Source organism: Sardina pilchardus, chromosome 13, assembly GCF_963854185.1.
Source record: "Sardina pilchardus chromosome 13, fSarPil1.1, whole genome shotgun sequence".
Taxonomy (NCBI): domain Eukaryota; kingdom Metazoa; phylum Chordata; class Actinopteri; order Clupeiformes; family Clupeidae; genus Sardina; species Sardina pilchardus.
In genome coordinates this window covers 11,935,942-11,946,382 of record NC_085006.1, presented here as the reverse complement: position 1 = coordinate 11,946,382, position 10,441 = coordinate 11,935,942, and the positions used below count along the sequence as shown (strand labels likewise).

At 38.7% G+C, this 10,441-nt stretch overlaps 2 protein-coding genes across 2 annotated transcripts; both read right to left on the bottom strand.

Moving 5' to 3' along the window:
* Positions 1-1,366: 1,366 nt before the first annotated feature.
* Positions 1,367-2,302, bottom strand: LOC134100091 (olfactory receptor 52Z1P-like). Its single transcript, XM_062553139.1, has one exon. The coding sequence runs from the start codon at positions 2,300-2,302 to the stop codon at positions 1,367-1,369; it is 936 nt and encodes a 311-aa protein (XP_062409123.1).
* A 5,238-nt stretch (positions 2,303-7,540) lies between these two features.
* LOC134100090 (olfactory receptor 52E4-like) lies at positions 7,541-8,479 on the bottom strand. The gene has a single exon (XM_062553138.1). The coding sequence runs from the start codon at positions 8,477-8,479 to the stop codon at positions 7,541-7,543; it is 939 nt and encodes a 312-aa protein (XP_062409122.1).
* Positions 8,480-10,441: the final 1,962 nt, after the last annotated feature.

Genomic DNA, 10,441 nt, shown 5'->3' with positions numbered 1-10,441 from the left:
ATTACACTTAGCCATAGGTCTATGTTTAAATGGTGTGTAGGCCTAGTATAGGACTAATTGAGTGTGCATTATGGAGTGTGTAATTGAGTGCCTGTCGCTTTAAGAAATAAGTGAGGTAGCTTTCTATCTCACGGTTTTACGCGAGTGAAATGTAAGTTGCATGTGGATGCAATTAATTTTGCTTTCTGTGTCATTAGATAAATTACATGTTCAAAACAGTAACAAGTCGAAGAAAATCTTTCAGGGATCATAATATAGCCTAAGAGATGAGTGTCTTGCAATGTTCCTTTATGATTTTAGTGAGCACTACGATTTAGCGCTCTCCAGAAGTTATTTATCCACACGTTCCAGCAAACAAAACAGTGCAACAAAAGTGCAACAAGTTAGTCTAAAGTTACTGTAACATGTAGGCTAGGGAATCAAGTTCATCCACACAAACTGATTTCTTTCAAGATGTTAAGTTTAAGAGAGTGAGTTCTTAATTAACGATAGGCCTATGATTTGTGACACAACATAGTCTCTGACCAGATTGCGATTTTCTCCCGCGGGTGTCTCCTCCTTCTGTCGCAAACTTGGATATCTATGCAACGAATAGGGTCTATGTAGGCCTACAGTGGCGCTTCTTAGCGCAATGTAATGTTGGGGAGTTTTAAAAGGAACGAACAAGTCTCAGCCCAAGATCAGATTTTGTTTTGCGTGAGAAAATGGATGTATGGCGTGAGTGCGTGTGTAAACAGGCAAAATCGTGTGTCACACGCCGAAAGCGTGAGAGTTGGCAGCTCTGCTACAACATGCATATGCTCGACGTCATCGTAAACACCCACCTCCCCCCCCATCGCTGATTGCTCAGGATGGAATGCATCCTGAGAAATCGAGTCCAACGGGATCAGACCCACTGACCCAGACGTAATGCTGTAGGGAAATGAAAATGGAAGCTTACAGAGGGCTATGCCAGGCTAGGGTAAGGCTACCTATCTTTTGACAGTGAATAAAGCACCCTCATAGCTTTGAACTGCACTTTTTGTGGTCTGCTTTTTGATGTTTGCAGGTGTTGTTGCTACTGTTTATCACATCAAGTTTTGATGATTACACTCATATCACACTATTATGAGTTTCGACATTACACTCATATTTCATTACTGCTCATTGAATATAAGTTGTTTTTGTGTGAAGGGTTTGATTGTCATTTAACAAACACAAAGACATTTTTAAAAACATTGTAAATAACTGTATTGTCATATATAGTATGTTATTTATGATTAAAAATGTACACCATCATTTAATAATTCAGTGCTGGCAAATACATGTGTACACCACAATCAAGTGAAATTCTTCAAGTGTAGGTATGTAAATAATTAGAAAACACTTAGAAGGGTGATATTTTCCCTTTAAAGAATACCATAATATGTTTTCTGAGTTCCCTAGTATTAAAGCTATATACCAATGGATTCAATAGTGGAGGAAATATCATCACAGATACCCCCATAGCTCTCCTGAAGAAGAGGGGTGTATTTTCAAAACGATGTGCAACCAAAGCAATAAATGCATTAAATTCCAAAAATAAGAAGACTATTAAATGAGCACCACATGTCTGAATGGCTTTACTTCTGGCATCCGCTTGTTTCTTGAAAACACAAGTAAAAAGGATTTGTAAATATGTAAACAGAATTACAGCCAATGATATACCCTGATAAAGGGCTATAGTAAACAGACCATAGAAGTTGCTCACATGCGTTCCTTCACAGGCCAGTTTTGTCAAAGAGGGATTGTTACAATACATATCACTTATAGTGTTCCTACAAATCTTCAATCGGAGTGCCAGTGCAATGAAGGTCAATATTGTAAATGTATCAGTAAGCCAAATACCAGTAATAATTTTGATCAAGTTATTATTGGTCATTATGTTATTATATGACAAAGGGGAGCAGATAGCAAGATAGCGGTCAAAAGCCATGGCTGTCAAGATAAGAAGAGATCCACCTCCATATGTGTGTGCAAGAAAAGCCTGTAGTACACATGCCCCATGTGATATGACTCTTGGCTCATACAGCATACTGGAAATCATCTGGGGGAAAAATGCAGTTGCTCCTATCATGTCACAAACAGGTAAATTAAGAAGTAGAAGATACATGGGCTTGTGCAGGTTATGGTTGATAGCAATAGTCACAACAATCATCAAATTACAACACATGATCAAGAGGTATGTAAAGGTTGAAAAAACAACAGCAGGAATTCTGGTTGATGGAGGTAAAGTGAAAGAAGGTAAAAAAAGAGTTGTTGAACTTGATGAATTGAGAAACATGGCTGATGTCCTCTTAAAGTCTCAACCTAAAATCAATAAATGTATGTTAATTCAGAATCTTGTAAAACAAATTACTGGCCTCACTGAACCCTCATAATTCCATTCTGCTACAAGCTACATGATACAATACAATGCCTGAGTACAGAAGTATAATTAAAAAATAAAGAACTTTACTTTAGTTCACGTTCCACACTGACATGAAGCATTGTGAGTTGATGATGTGAGCTCAATATATACAGTTAAATCCTTCAGGCAACACCCAGGACAGACATCACACATGACATCATGACACGCTCAATGGTGTTTTTTTGTCGTATGGAGCATTAGGACAAGTTCTGTGCACAAAAGTCTGTGTTGGGCACGAGCTCTCATGCGCGTACATGTTGTTGGGCGGGTACCTATCCAGCGGCTACAGCCAAACATAATTCAGTGCAGGACTCCACTCGAACTCAGGTGTGCGTTCCCAAGCAACTTTGTGCATGTGTCGCCACCCTCTGAACTAGAGGACGACTTTCTTTATACAGAATGTCCAAAATGCTGGCTGTAAAAATCGACATTGGTCCATGCGTCATTTCCAGCTTTTGAACTTGGCGCATCATCATGTTCAGAGCCGACTGGCGCTAGATCTGAGCACCAGTGTTCAATATGGTGTTGACTTGGCCAGATTTACTAGCCTTTACTAGGCTTTTATGCGGCTGGCTGATGAAGTTGTTGGCTGGCTAGCTGGCTCAGCCAAAACCTTAATGCAGCCGCCACAGTTTTCATGACTGATAATGGCTTTAGTTGCCACTTCATGTCTACAGACAGTGTTGGGAAGGATACTTTCAAAACGTATTCCGTTACAGAATACAAAATACATGCCCAAAAAGGTAATTTGTAACGTATTCCGTTACGTTACTCAATCTGAGTAACGTATTCTGAATACTTGGAATACTTCCGCATTGAATTGCATTTTATTAGTGTAGGAATGCGCCCATCAAATCCAGTTTAGGCCTATTGTGGTGTGTTCTTCTGTTCCAAATGGCTGAATGCGGCCCACGTAGCCTACTGTATGAGAATATGAATTCAACTAAGTCACCTGATAAAACTATAAAAGTTTTATAGTAGTAATAGAAGATGCTTCTTCAAGTTGCAACAGGGACGTAGGCCTAATAGCCAGAAATGATAAGGTGTGTGAGATTTTAGGTGGCATCAACTCAGTAAAAATGAGGGGTGCAGATATATGACCGGTGGGACGCAAATTAGGCTACCTGGAAATGTAAACACTATAGCCTACTACATAACCGTGCTCTCAAAAATGAACGTGATCGCTAAATGACAATCAAAAACCGCACGTTAAAATAGGCTATGCTACTCGCAAGAATAATACACTTTCATAGGCTGCACCATAATTTATTTAAAAACTTAGATATAGCCTAGATCTACTTACAAATAAATAACCCATAAGCTATTTTAAGTTGGAATGAAAACCTCAGAATGAATGCAGTGCCTATTAAAATGGGTTTCATCGTAGGCCTAGGTCTAAATCAACACGTAACCATGTTTATTGATAGCTAGACTGTATAACCGATTGGCCGAAGTAAGCAATTAATAGGCCCACTTGGGAAATATCTTTTGAACAGACATCAAGAACAACGGTCGGTAGGAGTTACTAACACTTACTTACTTTAGGCTACTCCAAATTTGCTGTCAGTTATCTCCGATAGCGCGTCCATAATGCGCGCTGGCTGCGTTCTGACGGGTGCAATTGGCTAGCGCAAGACGACGGGGCTTGGATTTAAACATGGAAACAATTTCATCTAGATTTCTTTCCGGGAAATGCATGGAGTTGCCTTAATTTATTTAGAGAGTGAATAAACTTCGAAACAGTGAAGTATCCTCATGTAATCCATTGATTTCAACAATGTAACTGTATTCTAAATACCAACTGTTTAAGTTGTAACTGTAACGGAATACAGTTACTCATAATTTGTATTCTAAATACGTAACGCCGGTACATGTATTCCGTTACTCCCCAACACTGTCTACAGATGTGTATATTGTATTAGATATCAACACACAATGTTATTGTATTGTTTTGGACAACGTTCTGCACGTTTCACTTCAATGTAGACTGCATGCGTTCATTGCGTTGTGAACGCGCAGCAATCTCTGGAGAGGAAACGGTGGAAGTCGCAGCAGTATAATAGCCTATCACGTTCAATGCTGTAAATCCATCTGTTCCAGAATATTTGGTTCATATCATCAATCTTTGGTTTTGGTGTTTGTGCAACCGGGCCCTGACGATTTAACAAAAGTCTGAGTAACGTAGGAATTAGGAAAATATAGGCCTAAAGTGAGATCAAAATCAGGCTACTTTGTTTCCTTCTTTTCCCCATGTCATTTTCATTGGTCGTCAACTCACTTTGAGTCCTGTGTATCGTAGCAACGAGCACAATACTGATGTGTGTCCAGTGGGAAAATCTCATGCAGGCCTAGTTTCTAAGTTATCGTTTATTTTTTTCGCGTGTCACTATGATATAATTATTTTAGATGCAAAAAGTCTAACTGGCTTAGTCAAAGTTTGTCAGATGGCGGCAGAAAATGATTGGCTGGCGAAATTATTTTTCGTTAATGGTAAGCCTAAACATATTGTGATTCATCCGTTTATTTCAGGTTGTTATTAAAAACCATTAACAAAAAATAATTGTTCATCGACGTTGAAAAACGGTCAGTAAATTAAATCGATATAAGATTCTATACTTCGCTCCTGCCAAGATGTGAACACTGGTCTCCGGAGGTGCAGACAGGAGTGTTAACGCTGCGCCACTTGACATTGTACGGACATAGCGTTAGGATAGGTATTTGCCTTGACGTAACTCAGTCAGTCCAGCAAATATGTAAGAAAATGCTTATACATTAGTCTGAGCTTTAAAAGATAGCCTACACATAGAAGATAAGATATACAACTATGAATGTACGTAGGCATACGCGCCCTACGTACATAAATAGGCTACGACGAAAATATGTTTTACACCTGTAGGCCTGTCGCAACGTTTTCAAAACAAACTCGCATTTTACCACTGTAAATCGCCTCCATAGACTATGCCATGTAAATGAAAAATAGTTATTAAAATAAAGCACATATATAATACATATTGCACATATATAAACGATATGTTTTATGGTAAAATATTATTCTCATGCCCGACTGACAGGAAATCCTTGCGACATCTGCTGTGAGAAAAGAGAATAGCAGCCTGGACAAAAATGGCCGAACGCGAGACAACATAGTGTTGTCACATAAGTGAGCGCAAAATAGCTCTAAACTAGCTTGTACCGGTGTGCTTCTGATCATGTAAAAATTCTGGGTGACAAAACACGCGTATTTAGGAAAAGTCGTGAACGTAGGGTCCTGGAATTTAATCGAGTGAAAAGATTTTTTTTTTTTTGTAATCGTTGCGGTCAAATGACCGCAGCCCGGCAGTTCTAGGTATATCTAGGTCAAACCCACACGGCGCTTCTAGGAATACGCGTCAGCGGTCAAATGACCGGCGCTTGGCGCTTCTAGTGTTAATCAGATAGTATAGAGAGACAGGAAGTGAGCAGGAGAGAGAGTTGGGGTGGGATCTGGAAAGGACGACGGGGCGGGAATTGAATCTGGGTTCGCCGGCGTGTGGTGCAGGTGCCCCAGCTGGGGCCATGGCTCTTACTCTTAATTATGCTCTCTGTAATTATATTAAATCATATTACATTCTCTCCTCCCGACTTAAAAAACATCACATAAACGTGGCCAGTGAGTTTTTGAATTATGAATCTACACACCTCAAGCACATCTTGACTCTTTATAAACAAAACCTCAAAGCAAAAGTGAAATTTCGTGAAGCCAATAGTTTTTGGCTATGTGATGACACACCATTTCACTGGCTGTTCTCCATTCAATTCGCCATGCTTACGTTTTCAAAATCAAAGACTGGTTTGTGTTCTTTCTGGATTTAAATGACATTCAGAAGGTTAATGAGAAAGTCCATGTTTCACTTTTTCATTTCAACCTAAATTAAGGAGGTGGTGGATCAGTCTGGTTCTTTTTAAAACAAATCACGCCTCTTTCACAAGGCCGTCTTGATTTCAAACTTCCGCGCTGTGTGTGTGACAGAAGCGGAGATGGGAGAATCCACTTAACATAGAGGGGCCCAATTTCAGCGCGTAAAAAAAAGCTTACACGTGATTCACACTCGAAAGGGAGAATTCCCCCCAATGCAAATGCTTTTGTTGTGGAGGTGAGGATTAACAACTGGTAAAAATCATCTCCAAAGATCTGTATGATCTAGTGACAAGGGCCGGGTTTCCAGATTCGTTAAGAAGCTCTTAAAGGCCTAAACACACCAACCCGATAATCGGCCGTCGGGCACTCGAGTCTGTTTGGTGTGTCCTGTGCCGTCGCCAGTCGTCGTCAGCTTCGGGGCTAATTTTGGCCAGTTTTGGCCAACTTGACATGTAGAGTCAGCCAGTGGCCGTCGGTCTGAATTACCAATCTGATTGGTTGAGTCCTAACCCTTGGTAACATCTGTAGCAGAGGACTTCGTTTAAACTAACCATTAGCCCTACAGCCTATTAGCGCTGTCTTAGTACATCTGGCCCTTAGTCTATTAGGAGCTTCTTATGATCATGGTTTGTATAATAAGGTGTTGTTTTGTTTTCATTAGTCCATTGATTAAATTGACATTGTTGTTTTATTTGCCATAGTAATTGTCATTACAAGATTGATTGAATTACTTAATTCTTTATTTACTATTCTCCCATATATTCATTGTTTATTTTCTATGTTTGCTTGAAGGAGTGGAAAGTATCCTTTTTTCAGAATATGTTCAGACTGTTCCACATGCAGGCACTAATCTACAATGTATTTGCAAAAACATTTATTTCATGACCTGAAACTTGAACTGCTGGTCAATGCAATTATGATTTATGTATGTAATCATGTATTATCATTTTATATTATGAATTTCAAAGCAATTCATTATACCTTATATACAAATGACTATATTTAATAAATAAATAAATGTAAGCTTTACAAGTGGACATCAATGAATTAAACAAATCTAAGAATTAAAGTCTGAAACCTTTGATTTGTCGTAGCAAATGCTACAAATATACAAACTGAAATTATGAACATAAAACATTAACAAATAAAATATATGATATCAGACATATGCAGACCAAACCAGTACAGGGGCTTAATATGCACTACCATCTAGGCTACTTTGATGATGAAATTTTTCCTTTCTTCAAAATGCGAAAAAATGCTGTTCTAATATCCTTGGTTTTCATTCCATAGATAATGGGGTTTAAAACAGGCAGAATGAGAAAAATAAGCATTCCACAGGCTTTTCTTGCATTAGGGGTTATGTTTGGAAACCGATAAGACAGTATTGTGAACAAACCGACAATCTCAAAAAGAATGAATACAATTATCTGTGCTAAGCAGGTGTTCAATGCCTTTGATTTGGTATCTGATTGTTTGTTCATGATACAAGTCACAAGGATTTGGATGTACGAGAAAAGCTGAATTGTTACAGTGGTTATATGCATGAATGCCGTAATAGATAAACCATAGATATTATTTATTGTAAGATCTTTTCCACAGGAAAGGCTAAGCAATGAGAAGTTATCACAGAACACATTCATAATAAAATCCCTGCACTTTGTTGCTCTGGCCTGAAGCAGAAAAAGCACTAAAATTAAGGCAAAATTAACCCCCCAAGCTAATGATATAACAGCAGTTACACCAAATGGTGACAGAATTGAATTGTATCTGAGTGGCTTGCATATAGCAATGTATCGGTCAAATGCCATTGCTGCAAGTATAAAAGGGATGCCACCACCATACATATGGAGCAAAAATGCCTGAAGTACACAAAGTGGGTAGTTGACAGTGTTCTTCATGATCACAATGTCCAATAGCAGACGGGGAAACATTGCAGTAATTCCAATAAGGTCGTTCAGTGGCAGGCTGAAGAGAATGTAAAACATTGGCCTGTGGAGACTTCTCTGAGTAACTATGAGTGCCAGAATAGTCACATTTGAGAGAACAGAAAAGCAGTACACCAAAAGGCCCATGATGAAAATAGGGTAAACAGCAGAGGGGTGGATGTCAAAGCTGGCGATTCTGAGGACAGAAGAGATTGTTTGATTCATTGCAACATTCATTTGAAGAGGCAGTCCATCTAGTAGTTCCTATGTGATAAAAAAAATCCTGTGAAACAGACAAAAGGTTTTAAATGCAGTTCAAAACATACAGTACATACATTATGTAAAATATGATTTAAATACATTTAACACATAAATAATATATAATTATGTTCTAAGTATACATTACAGTCAAGCACCAAATCTCTTTTTTTTCTCAGTATATACCTTGATTAGCTGTACACAGAAGGTACAGCAATCGCTTAAGACATAGAATACTCTCTGACAGCGTCATATTTAAAGTGCAACCTTCACCATGGATTAGCATACAACCAATGAAATGCAATGTGTCAATCTCTAGGGCACTGTTTACTGATATTTTTCTCGTCAGGCACACTATGAAATTATTATTATGATAGCTATGTGTGGCATTACGGGGAATTTGCCTTGGACTACGCCACCCCAGGGCCTTTGTATTGTGTTGTGCCCTGCAATTAGAGGTACCACACCATGAAACACTACAAGAAGTGTCACCTGGATGAACAGGGATTCATTATCTCTATGGCAAAAGGCCTGCTACATAAATTCGCAGCATCATCATCATTCCCATCATCTTGCTATTAGTAACCTATGATGATTTACTATTTCCCTGACCATTCAGTATGGTACAATGTTTGTTCTTTTTGTGTTTTCATGTCCTGGTGATGTGTATGTCTGTCAGCAAAAATATGAATAATAATAATATTATTTTTTATAATAATATTAAAATGCTTCATGAAAATTCAAAAATCCAGATGGCCGCCACCATATGACGTCATTATGACGTCATAATATGCAAATTGAGTCATCCTTCATATTTCTCTAATTTACAGAAAATCACTTTTAAGTAAAAGCCTTTTGAAATTAATATGTCAAAATTGAACGTTTTAGGAAAAAACCTCTGGCACCTATAGGGTTAATCTAAACAAGTTTTACATTTGAACTACATAGTGAATCTTAGAGGAATTTGAGTTATGATTATGATTATGATTTTTGCACGTCGCGCATTTTGAAACACTTCTCCTACGATTTATCGAAATCATGTCATATAAGCACTAAAATGATCTTGAGGGGTTGCTGAAGAGAAATTGCAACCAGATTTTTGAATTTTCGAGGTATATTGAAATGGCGAAGGTTTGAATTATGAAGTCTTATTAAGAAACAGGAAGTTGGTGTTATAGGTTATAAATTGGATGTAATTTGGGAGCTACATGTGGAATTGCTTCTACTAATCAGAGACAAAGCTCTGGCTTAAGGTGTGGCTTCAGAACTCTATAGCGCCACCTAGCAGCACGTTATCTGTTGTGGTTGACACAAACATTCACGAAAATGAACCAAATTTGGTGGACTTGTGTGTTATTCCTAGCAATAGTCAGAGACTGAGCTTTGGCCTAGGGTGTGGCTTAGGGACTCTATAGCGTCACCTAGTGCGTTGTCTGTTGTAGTTGACACATACATTCACGAAAATGAACCAAATTGGGTGGGTTTGTGTGTCATTGCTACCGCTAGTCAAAGACAGAGCTATGACCTAGGGTGTGGCTTAGGGACTTAATAGTGCCACCTAGCCCATGGTCTGTTGTGGTTGACACAAACATTCACAAAAATTAACCAAATTTGGTGAGCTTGTGTGTTATTGCTATTGCTAGTCAGAGACAGAGCTCTGGCCTAGGGTGTGGCTTAGGGACTCTATAGCGCCACCTAGCGTGTTGTTTGTTGTGGTTGACACATACAATCACAAACATTAACCAAATTTGGTGAGCTTGTGTTATTGCTATTGCTAGTCAGAGACAGAGCTCTGGCCTAGGGTGTGGCTTAAGGACTCTATAGCGCCACCTAGTGCATTGTCTGTTGTGGTTGACATGTACATTTACGAAAATGAACCAAATGTGGTGGGCATGTGTTTTGCTATAGCTATTCAGAGACAGAGCTCTG

Coding starts and splice junctions, on each gene's coding strand:
- LOC134100091 (XM_062553139.1), bottom strand. CDS start 2,302: ATGTTTCTCAATTCATCAAGTTCAACAACTCTTTTTTTACCTTCTTTC.
- LOC134100090 (XM_062553138.1), bottom strand. CDS start 8,479: ATGAATCAAACAATCTCTTCTGTCCTCAGAATCGCCAGCTTTGACATC.